At 44.2% G+C, this 20,983-nt stretch overlaps 1 protein-coding gene across 7 annotated transcripts in view; it reads left to right on the top strand.

Moving 5' to 3' along the window:
* The window catches only part of myt1la (myelin transcription factor 1-like, a), a 74,586-nt gene that overhangs the window by 28,852 nt on the left and 24,751 nt on the right, over window positions 1–20,983 (top strand). For 4 of the 7 annotated variants that reach the window (XM_069685844.1, XM_069685834.1, XM_069685837.1 and 1 more), the window contains exons 6-8: window positions 13,206–13,720; window positions 16,023–16,641; window positions 18,321–18,742. In XM_069685844.1, the coding sequence (XP_069541945.1) occupies window positions 13,206–13,720; window positions 16,023–16,641; window positions 18,321–18,742 (1,556 nt within the window). The remainder of the gene's footprint in view (window positions 1–13,205; window positions 13,721–16,022; window positions 16,642–18,320; window positions 18,743–20,983) is intronic. The other 3 variants (XM_069685861.1, XM_069685853.1, XM_069685825.1) reach the window with 1 other exon arrangement.

The following is a 20,983-nucleotide window of genomic DNA, read 5'->3' as shown; positions in this document are numbered from 1 at the left end:
TGTTACATTTTATTGGTACGAAAAGTGCTATACAAATAAAGTCTGATTGACTGATTGATTGATATTATGGCTGAACAAACAAAGAAAAGATGGATGACTACAGATACAACTTCAACAAGAAGTGAAAATCCAAAGAAAAAGAAACAAACTCGACGCTCAGATGAAGCAAACAGTCTGAGAAGGAAAGCGACCGTCAGCCAGGAAAATCAACCGGAGCCAACTGTGGACGTCACACATGCAGCACTGTGTGGATATCTGGGAAGTGTGCTCCTGCAATTACCGTTTATCACCACAGGTGCCGCCAAAGAGAACGAAACTGAGATCTTTGAGATTACAACTTTAAATGTGAGCTCTGCTAACACACAGACGAGAACATCAGGTTGCAGCCGTTCAGAGCCTCCCTTTTTCTGCAACTTTATTTTGAAAATCCTGAGTCCAGGATTAAGATTATGTAAGACGTTTCCTGGTGCAGTTCATGACTGATGAATGCATATTTTTAAAAGATAAAAGGTAAAATGGAATTTGTAATTTGATGCAACAAAGGGAGGCTGACTCTGCAGGCTGAGCTGCAGCTAACATCGCTGCACCACGCTGCAGGTGTTCTCCTGGAGACTTTTAACTACGTGACAATGAGGTTTTTGATTGTATAATAACACTCAAGTTACCCATGGTTGTCATTTAAAGGGTAAATCTGCCTTTATTGACACAATATTGTTGAATATTTTCAGTGCTATTTTGTGAAACCAAGCTGATAAATTCATGATTAAGATGGAAGAGATTTATTGTTTCTTTGTTTTGAGATAAAGCAGAAAAAAAAACGACATTTTAAAGAGAAACCAGAAAATTCTTCAGACTTTATTGATGTTTTTTTTTTATGATGTAGGGGGCGGGGTTTGCTCCGGCCCTCCCTGCTGGCTTCAAACGCCTCACTCAGCAGCTCAGAACCCAAATCGTCCTCACAATTATTCAGCTCACGTCACGCTCTCAAACCTCCCAGATCGGCAGGTTTGCAGGTCGCAGCCTGAAGCTCGGTGAATCTGTCGCTCCGTCGCAGGGCCGCGGATAGAAAAGCAATCAAGCCGAGCGTGGAGCTGTGAAGTGCTCGGGTCACACCGACCGATGGCTGGCCGTCCCGCAGCCCGGGGGGTCAGACTGCTGGGTAGTTTCTGCCTCAGATCTCTGGTGCCTTTGGAAACAGTGAATTACTAACAGATGCAGGGGGCCGCAGCAGAAAGTGACGCTCTCTGTGGGTCATTTCAGCTCGTGTCCAGTGTTAAAATCTTCTGAAGTGAACCTGCAGGGAGATCCCTGTTCTCACACTGCAAAAACATGCATCTTAAAAAGTGAAATCAGGACCGGCAGAACGTTTTCTTTCCTTCCAATGCAAAATGCTGAGTCCATTTTTAATACATTTTTCGGCACAAATCGAGGTCAAATCTTCGTGCATTTTAAAAAACAGGTGAAATATAAATCAAGGCTGCATAAAAGTGGATCACAAAAAAAAGGTCATTCAAAGTGCGAGGCTGCGGAGGAGGAAATTTAAGTATTCTTCATTTATGTAGGCATATTCATTTCAAACAAAACATCCATTATGAAATCAAAGCACTCGCTGATATGTTTTTAGGTCATTTTTAAGTGTCTATGGGATTGTTTTTCAGTGTAGAGGCTTCTGTGTGTGTGTGTGTGTGTGTGTGGGAGGCTGGCATAAAGAGGTTGCACGGCTCAGGACAGCGGTGGTTTGGCGCCTGAGGTAACAGAGAGATAATGAGAAGGGCAGGATGGCGAATCGCTGGCAGAGCAGACTGATGGTGCTGTGAAGGGCACAGAGAAACTCAGGAAAATCCAGCATCATGCAGACGTACGGAGCCAGATACCAAAATAAGAGCGCTAATATTCTCTTCCTATAAATACTCACCAGGCAGTTTTTAAAGGGTTAAAATGGTGTTTGTGGAAGACAAGGGATGCTGTTTAAAATCCTTACATGCATGATCGTTTTTATAAAACGGCCTCACACGACCATTTTAACATTTGCAAATTTTGTAGCAGAAGCAGTTTGCAGTTTCCTCAGGTGCAAATCTGTCACACTGAGTTGAACCTTGATAAAGTAATTATCCTATTAGCAATCACGCTAACACGCTTGAATCAGAGAGCGTTTTTCTCTCTTCAACAACTGAAATAAATTATTTACAATCATTGGGACGAAATCTCAGTGATAGTAACACGAGGAAAACTAAGCTGGCTCGCCCGATACAGGAGATGAACCACCAGCCCTGATAGAAGCATGAATGCCACCGAGCTCCGAGAAACAAATATTTCACAAGAACATGCGTTTGAATTTGGTTGTGCCACTTTCCAGTGTGAAGCGGTCTAAACCTGCAGGCTGAGTGAGCTGAATGCAGTTTTATGAATGGAAAAACAGCGTGTCAGTGAACTGCATCGCATTCACGTTGGGTGGTGGAACCCAGTGAAAATGTTGGCAGCTATTTTAGATTTAGTCTTATGCTGCATTCACGTGGATCCAGGCAGACGGCAGACGACAAACTGGATGTCATTTTGTGGGACGAGAACAGAACGGTAAAATGAAGTGAGGCAGACAGAGATCACCGGCAACGGTAACGGTAGACGGCATTGCCGTGCAAAGTAAAAATTGTTTTCACTGTTGCCGTCCTCCGCAACGAAGTTTACAACCGGATGGACGTACCTCCCTAACACAACAAGACAACATGGGCGATCTGGACAACGAGAGGCTGATCATTTTTATATCACCACGTGCGCTTTTGCTTTTGTTGTCTATTTTTCAGACGCAAATATACGAGTTTTCCGTTCACTGTCCATATTGTAAATAAAGAATCAGCTTACATTTTAAGGGAAATAATAATCAATAATTACATAGTACGATGACACAAAATAAATGTATTGATTATAGTTTATATAACATCACCATAGCAACATCTCTTGTTTACTTTTCCTGTGCCGTGCAAAAGGTGTCCGTCTGCCGTCTGCGTCCATGTGAACGCAGCGTCGGTCTTAAAGATATCATCTTGAAGATCTGAGTTTCGTTCTCTTTGGCGATAAATGGTGATTGACGGGAAACAAAGCACACTTCCCAGATATCCAGACAGTGCTGCATGTGTGACGTCCACGGTTGGCTCCGGTTGTAACTCTTGATTTTCCTGGCTGACGGTCGCTTTCCTTCTCAGACTGTTTGCTTCATCTGAGCGTCGAGTTTGTTTCTTCTTCTTTGGATTTTCACTTCTTGTTGAAGTTGTATCTGTAGTCATCCATCTTTTCTTTGTTTGTTCAGCCATAGTAGATTACTATTTACTCGCAACACTCGCAGAGAGCGGAGAAGCAGCCGCTTAGCTCCGCCTACCCTCTCTGGCAGACCAACCACTGCTGGCTGATGGAAAACGCGTCACTAACAGGGCGCTGCTTGGGATTTTTTCACCCAGTCCATAATAATACTATATACTGCAAATGCAAAGGCTCAATCACCGTTGTGTCAACTAATTCAGCGATAGATAGTGACTTATTTTTGGAGCTAGCTGGCACTAAAATTTCCTTCAGGATTAATAAAGTTATATCTCAACAGACATTTATTTGAATGAAATGAAAAAGTTTGTTAGTTTTAGTCACATTTTAGTCATTTTTACTGTTTTTACAGTTTTAGTCGACGACATCTCAAAACATTTGAATCCAGTTTTAGTCAATAAAAAGTCACATTTTAGTCAAAACATTTTCTTTCTTTAAACTAATGCAGTCAGCCTGATATCTGTTTCCGTCCTTACATGAATTGTTTCCCGATGATGCGCAGGTCATATAGATCCTCAGCTGAGGTTATGTGTGTGTATGGAAACTTCTGGAACGTAACGTTACGCATGTAAAGCCTCAGAACAAAGCTGTGCAGGTACAGGAGCACATACTGCACATTCTTCTCTTGTCTTATTTACAGCAGCAGTGTTGGTTTTTAATGCAACATCTTTTTATAGATGTTTTTTTTTTTTTGATACATTTTTATTGGCATTTACAGACATGATACAGGGATGTGGGTAGAAATCACACAACCCCACAGTACACTGCAGCAGACCTGAGAGATAAATAGAGCAGCGACTGCATTCTTTGTCATACTATCTGAGGTCAACCGTTCAGAGAAAAAGAAGAAATGCAAATGACACTTAGAACCCTTTTTTCTGTGAGCACATTTTGGTCCCGTCTCGCCTCGTTAATGAAAACAAAACACACGCGTCGTCAGAGTTTTTTTTTAATCAATGATTTTTAGCTCGTCAATGTCTTCGCCATGGAAAAAAGGTTGTTCACGATCATTTTATCGTCATAATTTTCGTTAAAAAAATGAACACTGGTGGAACCAAAATTAAAAACATAAGATGAGGAAAGCCGGACGTCTAATGGCCCAAAACACAAAACCACAACAACACAAAGATTTAAACCCCAGAGGGCGAAACACGTGATAACAAGGCAAAACAAATCTAAAGCAACAAACTCCCAAACTCCAACTCCTCCTGAACCTAAAGCTGACTTACATGCCTCCAGTTTTTATTGATTTCATATTAATTGTTATGAATCATTTGCATTTTCATAAAAGCACAAAAAACAATCCAAAGAAGCAGCTGAACAGAAACTGGTCAGTGTGCAGCTCCCGTCATCGTGCTCTGAAAGAGAGTTGGTCTGAAACAACATTACAGGATAACTTGTTAGGTGTTCTAGACTTCTCAATCACAATACATGATCCTCATTAGCAGATGTCAGCGTAACACAATTCTAACTGATCAAATTTCCGTGTATTTCCGGGAACTTAAAGCACGTCTGATGTTTCGCTTGAAAGCCGAGGCCCAAAGTTCACTGCTAACACTGGAAACAGCAGCATCAATCTCTCTGCAGGACTGTCTCTCCTTTTATCTTCTCGGATAAATAGTCGTGCCGACAAATTACTGCGAGTGAGGAAAGTGACAGTGAATGAAAGACAGAGGTAGAGACTGATGGAGCCAGACAGACAGTGGGAAAAAAATAGAGAAGTAGGTCGTCTGATGGTCCCTCTCTGGGGAAACGACGGCTGAATCAGTTAATCAGTTAATCATGGGCTGATCACAGGAGCGTACAGTACGCAAACATCTGATTCTACAAAGACGTACAGCTTCAGCAGAATCATTCAGGTCCTCGTTTTCTTTTTAAAAGTTCCTTTACATGTGGAAGTGTCGCACAACTTCTTCTCCAGACGCAGACAAAGAAGGATCGGTCTGCTGTGTTACAGTACAGAGAAAGGTCAGCACAAAGACAGGAAGCAATCAGGAACTGATAACCTACTTCTGGTGTAATATTGTATTAAATATGAAAGTAACTGTGTGTAGGAAAGCTGCAAACCTACATTAAGGGGATAATGCCTCGCATGGGGAACATTTGGACAACATGGAGACCGGAACCTTCTGACACAGTGAAGTTAAAGTAGCCTACAAAACTTATTCATGAAAGTACAAGTTGGAGATGTTTCAATGTTTTTCCATTGCGATACGGGAGGCTGCACAGTGGTACAGTGGTTAGCGCTGTCGCCTCACCGTTCCAAGGTTCCTCATTTCGGCTCAGACGTAGCGGGCCTTTCTGTGTGGAGTCTGCATGTCCTCCCCGTGCACGCGTGGGTTCCCTCCGGGTACTCCGGCTTCCTCCCACAGTCCAAACACATGCTCGTTAGCAGTGTAAACTTTTGCAGCTATTTGAGATTCAGTCTTAGTCTTCAGATAAAAATGTTCATTAGTTTTAGTCACATTCGAGCAATTTCTCTTAAGAAAATATGACCTCCTCCCCCTCCAGTCTCCCTCTCGTTTGCTTTCGGTAAAATTTCAACTTCAAATTTCAGCAGATCATCCGAACAGTAGTGAACGATGAGCACACAGCATGGAAGGACACTGGATTATGTTTGGCTATATGACTGAAGCAGACAGCCGGTGATTGCTTCTTTGTGTGCAGAACGTCCAATGACGCGTAAACGCCCCTTTTACTGAGCGCGCTCAGAGCCTGAAGCAGAAAGCCTTAGGAAGTTCATAACCACCCTCGTGATAAATATTTTCTCCTACTGGAACTTGAGGCTTTAAAATATCGTAGATTTTAAATGTCCAATGTCCGTAATGTTAACTAAAACAAAACAAACATCTCGTCTGAGTTTTTATTATCAACGATCTCTTTGTCACGGAATATAAACATTTATCGTCATAATTTTCGTTAACGAAATTAACACTGCTCGTTAGGTTAATGAAAGGTTGTCTGTCTCTGTGTGTCAGCCCTGTGACTGACTGGCGACCTGTCCAGGTGTGTCCCCGCCTCTCGCCCGAGGACATCTAGGATAGGCTCCAGCTCCCACGTGACCCTGCACAAGATCAGCAGTATAGATGATGGTGAATGATGTAAAGAATACATATTATAGGTGCAGAAACACTTTGTGACATGTACTAGATTTGACTGCACAGCATTGTTGTTTTTTGTCAGCAGCAGGTGATCATTTGGCCTCAACCAGAGGCTAATAAATGATGGTGTTGCATGGGTGCATTGACTACATTACTCCTGATTCCTAATTCTGTACTTTACCTGCCAAATGTTGGGCTGTGTCGGAAGCAGATTCCAACACTGGTGTTGGTATCGGAATATCTCCAGTACAAAGACCAGACATTTGTACCAATTTATAGTATTTAAGTGAATGTACTTGTACTGCTTATGGCATCTTTTAATGGGATTTGTTACCTTTAAGACAATGACAGAATTTCTTGTCCTGTGAACCTAATGCTGTTCCTAACACTAAACCTTCTGGTGACAGAGATACGGCATTTCTCCACATCCCCCCTGCTGGGATCTACAACTTCCTGAAGCAGAGCCACAGTTCCTGCTGTTCATTGTACTGAATGAGTTCGGGGTGGGGGTGGGGTGGGGAGGGCTCAGTCAGGTTCAAAGTCACTGCCTCCCCCTCTTTCTCTCTCCCCTCTGTTTCTTTCTTCCTCCCCTACCTTTCTTTGTCTCTCTCTCCCTCATTTTACCTCCCTCTCTCTCTCCCTCTCTCTCACTCTCTGGAGGATGTCACCATGGCGACAGCACCGTGCGGATGCTGCAGTATGAGGACCAGGAGGGATGCAGCCTGTATCCCATGGCAACCGCTAGTATAGGATGTGAACATTGTGTCGCCCACATTACCCCCCCCTGCACCCCACCCCCCCCAGCCCTGCGTCTCACAGCCACCACCCAATCTCTTATATATTCCCCTCCAATGGCTCTGCCTAACCACACATACCAGGACGTAATTATCACACTGCGGCTGATATTTCGGTCGCCTGAATCGCTCTCGTCATTGGCACCTGTGTTCTTTTTTAAATGTGACACTATTAAAATCACACTCCTGCAACTTTAACTGTTAGTTTGAGCAGTAATTAAGTCTTTACTCATGAATGAACAAGTGGAGAGTTTATCAGATATTCGTAAACTAAATTTAAATTCAAGTCTCACTTCTGTGGTTGATGATGACGATACTACAGTCTCAGAAAGTACCCTTTTATTAGTGGCGGACAGGTGTCCAAGCCTTTCTCAAGGTATGCTTAACCGCAGGTGAACGTAGGAACTGTACCAAGTGACCGGTGAAACTCACCTGACCGGGGATGAACTGATTACAAACACACTTCAGAACATAAAGGTGGATTTAGATCTCTCCTTGTTGCTTTGTTAACGGTATTGGAGATGATAGTGGCCCCGAGGCATCCTCATAAAGACAATAATGGATTCCCAGGTGTCCAATTAGAGAGTCATGGATTTCCAGGTGTCCGAGAAGATAACGAATTTGACTCCAGTTCCTCAGGAGGCAATAATGGATTCAAGGTGTCCTCATAGACACGAGTGGTCTTTAGATGTCTTTCTAGAGATATTGATGGACACCAGACATCCATGTGGAGACAATAACGGACTGCAGATGTCTACACACAATACAAATGGATTTCAGGATTCCTTGTAGACTCCAGATGTCTTCTTGGAGTCACGAATAGACTCAAGGAGTGCTTATAGTGATACAGTTATTGAAAGTGTCTACACAGGAGTTAAAAGGAAATCATAGAGACAATTAAGGACTCCGTGTGTCCTCATAGGGACGATATTGGACCGCATGTGCTTTTCCAGAGTCAAAATGGACTCAAGGCGTCCATACTGGGTCAATATTGGACTCCATGAGACAATAAGGGTCTTCAGGTGTCCTCGTAGAGACAAAAGGTGCCTCCAGATATCATTGCAAAGCCACAAATGGACTCCAGTGTGCATGTAGAGACAATAATGGACTCCTGGTCTCCTTGTAGAGACCAAAATTGACATAAGGCATCCGTGTAGGGACAATAAGGGACTGCGAGTGTCTCAATAGGTGTCACTCCAGGTGTCCTCATTGTGTCCAAAAATGGACTTTGAATGATACCGAAAAATTGGATCCCAGGTGTCCTTGTAAAGACAAAAATGGACTCCAGGTGTCCATATCGAGACAATCTGGGACTACAGCTATCAACTTAGAGGTAAAACTGACTCCCAGTGTCTTTGTGGAGACAATAACAGCCTTTAGGTGTCCTCATAGAGACAAAAGCTGACTCCAGGCGTCCATGTAAAGACATTAATTGAAAGCAAGTGTAAATGCAGGGGTAAAAATGGACTTGAGTCGTCTTTAAAGAGGTAATTATGGACTCCATGTGTCCTCATAGAGACAATAATGGACTCAAGACACCCATGTAGGGTCAATAATGGACTGCAAGTGTCCACAGAAAGGTAAACTGGACTCCAGGTGTCCTTACAGTGTCAAAGATGGACGTTGGGAGTTCATGTAGAGACAGAAATGGAGCTCAGGTGTCCTCGTGTGGACAGTAATGGACTCCATGTTCAGACATTCCAGAGATAATGTGCTCTCCAAAGTATCCATATAGAGAGACAACAATGGACTCCAGTTTCCATGTGAAGACTATAATTGATCACAGGTGTCCTCACAGAGATAATAATGGACTACTGGGTTCTACATAGAGACAATAGTGGACTCCAGGTGTCCATTAGCAGACAATAATGGACTGCACAGTACATTTTAAAATCTGTGGGTCAAGGTCTTCATATTGACAAGCAATAAGTTATGGATTGATTCAACACACTGTATGTGTTTAATCATGTGCATCATGCCAGGCTGCAGCAGATCCGTTTAGTAAGAGGATAAAATGTGATGTGAACCCCCCCCTCCCCTCCCCTCTCTCTCCCTGCACATAATTACCATGCGTAGTCTCTCGCCCTTGTCTGCAGCATTCCCTCGTTTCTGATCTGCTTTAATTACCACTGGAATTTTAATTGGCGGGAGACAGCAAGGTGGCCGAGGTCACACACACACACACACACGCACGCGCGCACACACAGGCAAGCTATGAGCAGCCTATAAGGTAAAAGATGGAGGGATCATTTGAGGAGAAGTGTGTTATCTGGTAGGAATGTGTGTCGCAGTGTGGTGAATGAAATTGATTTAATCACAGTCTCTCCTCTCCCTGTCTCAAATCAATTTAAAGTTTCACATAGGCCTTTCTGGCATATTAAGTGTTGCAAAATACAGACAAGAATTTAATAATATTAAAAAGTATAATGGATAAAGTTATTATGTTATTATAATGGATTAATATGGGGTATTACACCTTTTTAGCCTATGAGTTTGTATATTAGTTCCACAGGGGTCAATCCTGGGTCCTCTGATGTTTTCAGCCAACTTTGGTTACGTTGTCTTTGAAGACAGCAAATATGCTGAGGATGCTACTGTTTATGTTGCTCTGTCAGTCCTGCAATGATGTTTATATGGTTTGGCATTTTAGCCTGCTTATCTGATGTATTGGATCCAAGGTGGTTGAGTGCAGATGATTTGAAATCCATTTAATCAGTTGCCAGTGATAAGATACACAAAAAACAGGTCCGTTTATCGAACTCAAGTGGTTTAAGAACCAAAAGTACCTGGTTAGGTATTGGAAAAAAGATCATGGTTTAGGTTACAAGTACTAAGGAACCAGTTAGTGTCAGGGTTTAAGGTTGGCTCAATGACTGTATAGATGGACGATGCTCTCCATCTGCTCTCATTATACGAAAGTGAAGCCAAAATAGCTGTAGGAGCCATTTATTATTTGTTTTTATTGTTCCTCCGGGCACCGGAGGCCAATTTGGCTAAAGGTTATTTAAGTTCATGTCTTGCCAGCACAGCTGTGGCTAATGGGCAGAGGCATATTGTTTTTTACTGTGTCTTGGTTTTGTCGGTTTTTCTATGTTGGCAAGATTATTTGGTTTGGTTTTAGAACATACGTTAACGGGCAGTGTAATGGTCAATAAACGTTACGTAATTGAAAAGTTTTTGTTGAAATGTTGAAAACCCATTAGCAACCATTAGCGGCTAAAGTCACTACAATAGCCCTGTGATAGGCGCTGCCATCTTGCGATGGTGACGTCATTTTGAGCCAGAGAATGCGCAGTAGAGATCAGGTGTGGCCACTTCCGCTAACCAAAACACACACTTAACTTACCGAAAAAACAGCAAGGATCCCGCACGCTGCCGTGTTTAACAGCAGAACAGCTTCTGTGTGTTGGTCTGAGGTTAACGTTCACAGGTATGGAAACTTCAATGACTGTAGTGATTGTTTTAGTGACGTCTCCTCTCACCGTTCCTCCTCCACTCTGCTAATCCGGAACTGATCGGCTGCAGGAGCCATATTTGTCAACAGAGCTGTCAATCATCCTTTTGGCAGCATCAGATGAAGAGGGGACTGGCTTTATGAGCTATACTGCAGCCAGTCAGCAGGGGGCGCTTGAAATGTTTTAGCTTCACTTTTCGGGAGCTGTCATGTCGTCCATCTTTTTATACAGTCTATGGGTCAGCTAATATGTGTACATTATGTGTGTGCTGCATGTTCCTGCATTTTGTTGCCGGTTACTTTGCACTTTGTGATTTAAATGTTGTAAGGTGTGACAGTCACAGGTATATTTTGTGGCAGGTTTGTCATGGTTGATGCGTCTTTGCTAAATTGTCTTCGTGGCACTTCTCACCCTTCAATAAGTTTCCTACAAATAACAGTCAGGCTAGCTCATTACATTGACTGAACATGTGTCACTATGTCACTTTAAAAAAAGGAAACTAAGAGAGTCATTGTAAAACGGTTGAAAATGTTTTATTTCAGCAGGTTTGTCAGACAAACGCACAGCAGGTTCAGACAGAAAAACAGCCTCACCTCCTCCAACTCGCCCTCCAAACACAAAATAAGCTCTTTCATATGGAAATGCACTAATTGATTTCCGAAAATCCACATTAAAGCCCTGTATAATTGTGCTTGCTGTTTTGGAGCAATTAAAGCAGAATTTTCCCAACAGTTAATGACTATAATGGGATTTGCGTAATTGAGGCCCCGGTTGAATAAGCTTTGGTTTTTTTCAGAGGCTGCTTCTCCTCCTCGGCGAGGGCGAGTGGAAATCCACTGCAGTGTCTGAACACAGCAGAGGGAGTAACAGCAGTTTGACCTTTGACCTTAACACACAAAGACATTCCCTCTGATGGCCCTCCTGATTCTGGCTGTATAAAATGACAGCAGACGTTTGCCTCAGTTCTCGGCAGAAAGGCAGGAGCAGAAAAACTCTCTCAACACCAAAGACCGATGTTAAATTATTTACAGCTGTGAAACTGTTAAACCACTTCCCCACATTTCAAAATAAGAGTTACAAAATAAAAGTACCATGTATCTATTAGGCCATCCTCTGGGTCAGCTGGCTATGCATGTTTTCTTTTTCTATCACACAAACTATTAAGAAGAGTATAAGAGAAGTTATGATTTAAATGAATAGTACATACTATTGTACAGTATTGCTCAGATTATTCAGGGCTTACCTCAGACATATGAAGTATTCAGCCATTGGGGAACTTTCGTTTTCAGGACCTCTTTTTTTTCACTCATGCTCAAACGTCAGCTGACGAGAGTTTAGGGGCTCAAGATGTTTGAGACTGCTCTACAGTGTCAGGCCAGTCCTAATGCTGCTCATAGCTTAGTCTAATGCAAGTTAGACCGTTTCACACAATTAAAGGCCAAAAAAATGAGACACCTTACCCCCAGGCTAACTCAGCTCATGTTACCATGGTAACAATCAGTGACACCTGCTGACCAGTAGCGCCACATTATGAATGTCTTTGATGGTTCTTTGAATGGTTGGAATAACACTGTTTACTGTTGCGGCAATTTTTTTCCACATCAGGTTTATTTTTGTTGACGTAAAATGCCGTTAAAACTGTTTTCCTCCAATCGACACATTTTCTGCTGCTCACAGGCGTGAGCAGTTAGATGCTCTCTCGGGCTTACTCCTTACTTACTGCTTTCGCCATTTTTTTTGTTTTGAAAAAAGTCTTAATTTACCCAGAATTCAGTGCGCCATAGTCCTGCTTGAGATGGTCAAGAAGTAAACTGCTTTTTGAAACGCATGAATTTAGACGTCTCTCTGAAGTCTGAGTCTTTGTTGTATCTAAGCCATGGTGAGAGTCTATGTTAGTGACACCGGCGCAGCTCTCACGGCTTCAGTCCGACCTGGAAGCCGTAGAGGCCACAGATTTTATTTTCCTATCGTTACAGAAATCAGCTTTGTTTGAAATAATTGTAATAAAGGTGATTGAACGTCCTTTATGATCTTATGATCTCACAAAAAAACACTTTCATGTGTTGGATTTACAAAAATGTTAAAGTGCTTTAAGACCCGTTTTCTTTGGATCGTTTCAGAAATCATGAATGGCATTTTAAATGTTTTTAATTTTCTGCAGGGTCATTCAAACCGTGTACGCGAGTAGCACATGTAAATGACGATAACACGATTCTTAGAAGATCATTTGGGTTTCGTCTTGGCCTCTACGAGCTTCCGTCACGCGGATGTTGAGGGCCAAAGATAATATGTGACTATTCTAGTCGACTGAGTGTCGACACCCTTGGCTGTGTTCTGGCTCTACAGGATCAAATGTGGGCTGGCTCAGGCCCTTACGTGTTGGCCTGAGTCCAGTTAACGGCTCCAGAGTTAGCTCCAGTTAACGGCTAACTGATACGATCTGAGCCGGTGGAGGTGAAGATACATTTGCTTAAAAGATCAAATAGTAAATAAGAGAACAAATATGGTAACTGATCTTGTGTTTGCCCTCTGTCTCACCTCAGCGTCTACGGCTGCCCGCTGGCCAAGAAGAGGAAGGCTCTGGAAAAACAGCCACTGGAGCCAGCTGCCAAGAGGAGGCCCTTCCTCACCTCCTGCCAGGGGGAGGAGGAAGAGGAGGAAGACGCCAGCACTTACACCAGCTACGAAAATGAAGCAATGGAGGTGGGGCAGGAGGGAAGGGAGCAGGGCGAGGTAGTGGAGGAGGACGAGGAGGAAGAGGAGGTGGAGAGGGAAGGAGATGATGAAGAAGACGGTGATGTGGAGGACGAGTTCTCGGAGGACAACGAAGAGCAGGGAGAGGAGGAGGAGGATGAAGAGGAGGAGGAGATAGAGGTGGGGAGAGCGGATACGACAATGGTGGGAGAGCAGGCAGAGGAAGAGGAGGAGGAGGAGGAGGACGGGATTGATGAGGAAGATGTGGACGATGGTGATGATGAGGAGGAGCAGGAGGATGAGGGAGAGGAAGACGAGCAAGAGGAGGAAGAGGAGGAAGAGGAGCAGCAGAATCGTCAGCGCGGTGAGTTTTCCGATTCTCTTTTCCTGCCTGCTTCTTGCATTTCTTTACTGTTTCCTGATTTGCTTCCTGTGTTCCCTTTCACAATAAAAGCTTTCATTAAATTAAAATCAGTGCTGCCCGATCACATGCATGCCTCGTTTCCTGTCAGTCTTTGGTGTCCATGTAGGCGATTTAAATTTAGCAGAGGAATGACAGACTTGGCCGTGCACAAACAACAAACAGTCATATTTAAAGAGGTTGCTGCAGAGTGTAAACCTTTGCAGTTAAAGCTGCATTGTGTTCATGGTTAACAGAAACCACAGTAGTGCTTCGGAGGCGCAGCGTTGCCAGGTGTGGAAAACCAAATATTTGCACAAAGCCTCCAGAATTATTACAATCTGTTTCAGACGATGGCACACAAGAGCTGAGCGTGCAAAATGTATGAAAAGGTCCTTTCATGTCGGTGCAGAGGTCATGATGCTTGTCATGAAGTTGGCCCCATGTGACTTCTCAAACAATCACCTGATTTGAAAATGTATTGATCATTAATGGGACTCACATTGGGCTCAAAGTGACCTCATGTGGTCATGCAAATAATTATCATATTCTTAGTACAATAACATGAGGCCACATGAGGTCACTTTTTAGGAAAGTGTTACTAAAGGTCATAGTTCAAGTCTTCGAGCAACAGTCTCACAGGGTGCTTTTCACACCTAAAGCCCATTTGATCCGAATCAAACACCAAACTGTTACAAAGTTGCATTTTGCCTCACGTTTGTTTTGTGTTCACACGGCAGCTTTTACCAGCGGACCAAAAGTTATGACACGCGAGGAAACTGCTCTCTGATTGGTCAGAATTTCCACGTGGGAAACTCCCTGAAGTAAACAAAAAGAGAGAGCACACTGATCGATCACACTCAACATGATCGCCGACTTTAAAGTTTTGTTGTCGGAGTTTTTTACTTTTAACCGACACCGCTCCACAGATCGATCAGTTCCATCTCCTTTAGTTTCTCACAGTTTGAACACCTCCGTGTTCTCGTGCGTTTCCACGAGTATTTGTGAAATTGTTTGGTTGTCCATATTTCTATTTCTTCATCGCTCCCTCACGTCTGTCCTCTGCTCATCTAACTGTGTGTCTCTGCAGATGTCAGCACCCGTAAACACTGCAATGCACAGTTTCATGGTTTGCATCCTTTATTAGATCCTACTTTAAGTCGGTTTACGTTTTCACCAGAATCAAACCGGACCGCAGTTCACTTGGAAACGGACCGAAACCCATCTTTTATATCGGACCTCGGTCCAGTTGTTTGGTCCACATTCCGGCGTTCACACCACCCAAACGAACTGCACCGAAGGGTCAAACGCTTGAAGGTTCGGTTCAATCAAACTAAAACAGGCTGGTCTGGACTTGGCCTCAGTCTTGCATGATAGACGCTGATATCTTGCTCTCTCTGCAGGGGTCCAAACATATTTAAACAGAGTCAACATGAACTTTTCCATAAGGTAGATGAATTATGTATGAAAGCAAGAAAACTATTACTTAAACAGATGGAGGAAATATTCTGATCCTGTTCTGGGTCACACTGGTGTCCTGTCTTGGTTCGCGCTGTATTTTGGGTCTGCAGTCTGCGAGGAGGAGGACGATGAGCTGGATCTCTGGTCGACCAGATGCTCTGCGCTCTCCCTCAAACCCCCCCCCCCGTGTCCTCAATCGCTTCTGACAGCGCCTCACGAATAATCGGGAGAGGAGCTCTGCTGAGTTATTAACTCCCACCCTCCTCTCCCCTCCCCGCCCGCCTCCCCGTCTCGGCGGACGTGTCACATGCGCTCTGCCTCGGCTGCTCCTCCTGAGAATATTTATGGCTCCTGAATCGGAGCGCCTCACACGCCTCCCTTTTCAATTCCTCTGCTCTCATTCGTCGTCTCTGTCCCCAAAATCAACTGTGAGGCTTAGCGCTGCTCTGCACAGCTCTGGGTTGTGTGTTTTTTGTGAGTAAACAGAGGATCATAATTGGGAGGGATGTGTCTAATGTATTCAGAAATATATGAGAGGAATCTTGGCTCATCAGAATCGCAGAGGCTGTAGGAGCTTCATTTCCTCTTCATCTGCAGGATTTTTACTCTATAAATGAACAGATGGTTTATTATCTACAGAATAAATCCATTTCCTTTTACCATTGACCATTGTTTATCTTGTTTATAGTGCAAAATACTGAGCCAAACCATGCTGATTGTTCCTGGCTGTGATCTGAGATGGGTTTTGTGTTGAGATACCCGAACACAGTGAAGCCTGAGAGGGTTGTTTTTGTCTTCCTGACAGTAGAGAACCACTACAAACCCGGTGGACAATCAAAGCTCCTTCCCATCCAGAAGGACGACAACAACAATAGCTGCACCATCAGCGCTGGGAACGGCACCGGAGAGGACTACGAGAACTACGACGAGCTGGTCGCCAAGTCGCTCCTCAACCTGGGCAAGATCGCAGAAGACGCCGCCTACCAGGCCATGACCGAGTCCGAGATGAACAGCAACTCTTCCAACAGCGCCGGAGAAGACGATGACGACGACGAGGATGATGGCAGCGATCAGGGCGACAGGAAGGGCGAGCTGAGCGTGGACCTGGACAGCGATGTAGTCAGGGAGACGGTGGATTCCCTGAAGCTCCTGGCGCAGGGACACGGCGCGCTGATGCACGAGGACGGCTACCTAGAAGGAGCCATGGTGGATGACGGCGGCCACGCTAACGGACGAGTGAGGATTCAGGCCGACGAGAGCGAGGAGGAGGTGTGTCTCAGCAGTCTGGAGTGTTTGAGGAACCAGTGCTTCGATCTGGCTCGGAAACTGAGCGAGACACAGACGTCTGATCGGCCCGCCCTGCACGCCCTCCACCACCAACTCCAAAACCCAACAGAGCAGCAGCTGGTGCATCACCTGAACAGGTACGTTTGGTCTTTGATAACATATTAGTTGCCTGAATCCACTATCCCGTTACTATAGACTGTATAAAAAGATGGCCGACATGACAGCTCCCTAAAAGTTAAGCCAAACCCTCTCTATCGCCCCCTGCTGACTGGCTGCAGTATAGGTCATAAAGCCCGCCTCCTCCATGTTAACAGATGGGACATGAGTCAAACTATAAAATCAAAATACACGTCAAATACGTTTTTCTCAAACATGGTTTCTGTCATTATAGTTAGTTCTTATCATGCTGATTTATGTCGTGAGACGTCACTAACACTAACACTACAGTCATTGAACTTTCCATAAGCGTGAATATCTGCTTCAGAGCGACACGAGAAGCTGTTCTGCTGCAGACTGAGCCCACCTGAGGGCTCCAACACGCCAAGGACACAAGGTAAAGGTGTGTGTCGGGTAGATGAAGGGGCGGGGCGTCAATACTGCGGCTCCACCAGCCGATCTCTGCTGCACACACTCTGGATAGAAATGAGCGAGATGGCAGTGCCCGCTCCAGGGGGAATATTGGCTTCTTTTTAGTGCGAGAGGAAGTGGAGACGTGTTGTCCATCTTTATATACAGTCACTGGTTCGTACCAAAGGAATAATAGGTGTTGGCTTCTACATCATGTCACGCCACAATTCTTTTTATGTTGAATCAGAAGCGTTTGGATGAATTGTATTCTCTTGATTCTACAAAGCGGCTCCATGAGGCTGCAGTTAGGTGTAGCGGTATTTTAAGCTAAATCAGAATGCTAACAGGCCGATTACCATCTGTGTTCCCCATCTTGATTTAGCATATTAGCATGCTAACATTTGCTAATTTTATGTCATAAAAGCTTACTGTTCTCCCAGATCAGGACTTTTCAAACAGGGATATGCCACATGGTAGCTTCCCGTTAGCTTCCATGTGTAGGGGCAAATAAAACATTCGACTGATCGACCCATCAGAATAAAAACCATCCGTCTGCACTGCCTGGGTTTTATTCTGATTATATAAACATCAAATATACGTATAAAACAGTCTGTTTGTGACAGCCAACAAAACAACAGCAGCTTATGTTAAAACTCATTTGGCAAAAACACGAGTTATATATGTGAATATGTGTTCTGTGTTTCACTACAACACTAGAGATGTAACTGACGGTTATCAGCACTCGGTGTATGGGCGTCTTTTCAGTCACGGTCGATGGCAGACGTGTTTTTTTGTGTATGCCATCAACATGTAATTTTTGCGAGAACGCCATCTGTTTGTTTACGAGACAAAATAATGTAATGATCGAATACTGTGGGCTACAGCTGAGGTTGAATTCAGGGCACTTTAAATAATAAAGAGAAGTTTATGTAAACATGTTACTAAGAAGGTGTTGGACTTTCTAAACTACGTGCTGTTCAGACATCACTGCCTCAGAACCAGGCAGAAAACATTGGTTAACTACCCTTACGTGGGGACATTTAGTAAGACAAGGTGGTATCTGGGATATAAATGAGGCTTTTACCTCCATCGTAATCATGTTAAAGTTTGAAGTTATGTCTGGTTTCTTTATTTCTTCAGGCTCTATAGATTTGGACCTTTTTTCGCTTCTCGACAACATCTACTTAGCAGCCACAGTTTCTCAGTATCTTGTCTCTGTTGGTCATCTCTCGTCCTACAAACCTCTCAGGTACGACAGCTGCCAGCAGGGTGCACAGGGGGAGCCCAGGTCTCTGGAGCGCAGCTACTCCGACATGGTGAACCTGATGAAGCTGGAGGAGCAGCTGAGCCCGGCGTCCAGAGGTTACCCAACCAGCTGCAGCCAGGAGGGCGACGAAGACACCACGTCGGTGGCCTCTGATCGCTCGGACGAGACCTTCGACATGGCCAAGGGAAACCTGTCGCTGCTGGAGAAGGCCATCGCCCTGGAATCAGAGAGGGCAAAGGTCATGAGGGACAGGATGGCCTCAGAGCACACGTTTCCCCGTCGGGATCACCACCACCATCATCATCGTGGTCACGGCGAGCACAGCCCGAGGCTGAGCAGCTCCGCCGAGGAGCGCAAGTCCAGGATGCACCACGACGGGTTGAAGAGGGCGTACTACCCTAAAGGTAGGCAGCAGAAGCCCACACACTGACCCTCACCGTGTCAGCATCGATCTGTGTTCGGCAAAGTCGTGAGACTACATGTTGATTCTCCTGGTCTGTTAATTATAGACTCCTCTGGAAGTCGAGGTAGTTTACCGCGTCAGATTCATTGATATCATACTTTCAGCTCCAACCAGAGAAAAGTCTTCATCGTGTGGTTCGACACTCAGATGTGTCACATCAGGAAAGACAGGAAGGTGTTTCCATGCCAGCACTACTATACTATAGTTCATTCAGTCAGTGTGTAAACTACAGCAGTGTTCACATCAACATAATAATGTTATAATAACGAAAGAAGGATGAGTCATTAAATTAACAGTTAAACATTTAAAGAGTAATAAAGAAGCTTTACAGAATCTCAGTTTGATGATAAAAACAATAAAAACACTCTTTATTCTCTCAAACAAATGTTAAATATTTGAACTGTATTCACAAATTCATCATCTGAGCATGTTTCCTCTCCAAATTCTGCCAATTTCTCACCACCTCTGCGCATCACATTTGACCTGAATCAGCTTTTACTCTAAAAATCTGACCCCAGGTCAGCAGGGAGGAAGTCTATCCCGTCTGCCTGACTTATAGTAACCCTCAGCACTGCAGCAGCCGGAGGCTACGAGCGCTGTAGCAGGAACAAAACACACAACTATAACTCTAATGTCTCTTTTCCTCCCTGATTCAAACATTTCTGAGCACATTCCAGGGTTGAATGAGTTTTCTGACCTCTGGGCTTTAAAACCTCTTTAAATCCCATTGTGTTATTCAGAGATGCTATACATGGGCGAAGATGAGATAATGGCCACTCATTTTCTGCATTCACGACCAGCACAGTTTTTATTTTTTTGCAGATGCATGGTTTTTTTTCTCTGACAGCAGCTTATGTTGTTAAAATAGGCCGGTGTGGGAACATCAGACGGCCGGCTTGTCAGGCATGAGTAATGGCAATCTGCACGGCCCGTTAGGAGAGCAAATCCATCTGTGGGACGCTTTCTGCGGCCTACTTCTCCCGAGCCACTCAGAAACAACCCCTCCGCCGCTGAGGGGGAGTCATCAGCCACACAGCAGACTCACAGGGGCTTCATTAGCACGGAGGATGCGTTTATAAGCCCACAGGAAGTTTGTATTGGTCAACAGGAAAGCTTTCATTATGATCACGAGTCCGACCAAGGACAGTAAACTCAGGCCAGTTCCAGGTGTTTCTGACACGAGCGCTGCTGACTGGAGCTGACCGCAGCCGGACACCAGGCACACCAAACATTAAAGAAGGAGCAGATGCAAAGGCCGCACAAACTGAGGTTCTCTGACTGCACGAGAGGTAATAGCTCTCCATACCATCAGGTGGCAGTAGTCGTATTCAAAAAGGGACACATCATAGACCTTACCTTCTTATAATGTCATTATAAAGTAGTTTTTCTGACCATCTTCTAACCACTATCACTCACAGCTCAGATGGCTTCCTATTAAAGCTGCTAATCAAGAATGTGTTGGATAAAAGGCTGCAACTGGTTCCCGTGTTGTTAGCTCATGTTGTTCTGCTTGTGAAGGTAAAAAAAACTTGTTCTTCGATGCATTCCTCACTTCAGTTTCTCTTCTTGTTAGCTAATCTGCTAATAAGAGCGAATAAGAGTCACTGATGGGCTTTACCCCCTCGATTCATCATACTCAAAGCTGCAGGTAAGAGCCCACTATAGTGCCAACAAAGCAAGACACAGAGCCAAACAAACGGCCAAAGACACTCACTGGCAACTTGATATTTGATCATTAGGACCCTTAGCTGATTTCTTTTTGGAAGGGTGGAAGGTTGGGAGTATTTCATTTTGTTTTGTCTTCCTAAACCGATCAGGAACAAGTGAAGTATTCCTCCCACAAACATAATTTTCTGTCAACATGAATGATCAAATAAATGTGACCGTTGTCACCTTGGGCTAACTCGTACAGTTACATTATTGTCATCCATGTTGCCATTTTTCTGTCGAACTTTTCAGCAAGCTTGCTAGCTAGCTATGTAGGAAGATGCCGTACCCTTTGGCATTCAAAATCCTGATGGTTCAATTGTTTCTCTGTCTCTGGGTCCAACAGCAGATCTATTTGACTTGCTAATCAAATCTGAGACGTGGCTGGCAGAGATCTACAACAAGGCCACTGGCCAAATTTGGCACCCATGCACGGGCCAGATCCGACTGACATTTGGTCACAGCCAACTGCGCC

The sequence above is a fragment of the Semicossyphus pulcher genome, unplaced genomic scaffold (genome assembly GCF_022749685.1).
Source record: "Semicossyphus pulcher isolate SPU_LCO1_2020_fin unplaced genomic scaffold, fSemPul1.0.p SCAF_11, whole genome shotgun sequence".
NCBI lineage: Eukaryota > Metazoa > Chordata > Actinopteri > Labriformes > Labridae > Semicossyphus > Semicossyphus pulcher.
This window is presented reverse-complemented; position numbering and strand designations above follow the sequence as displayed.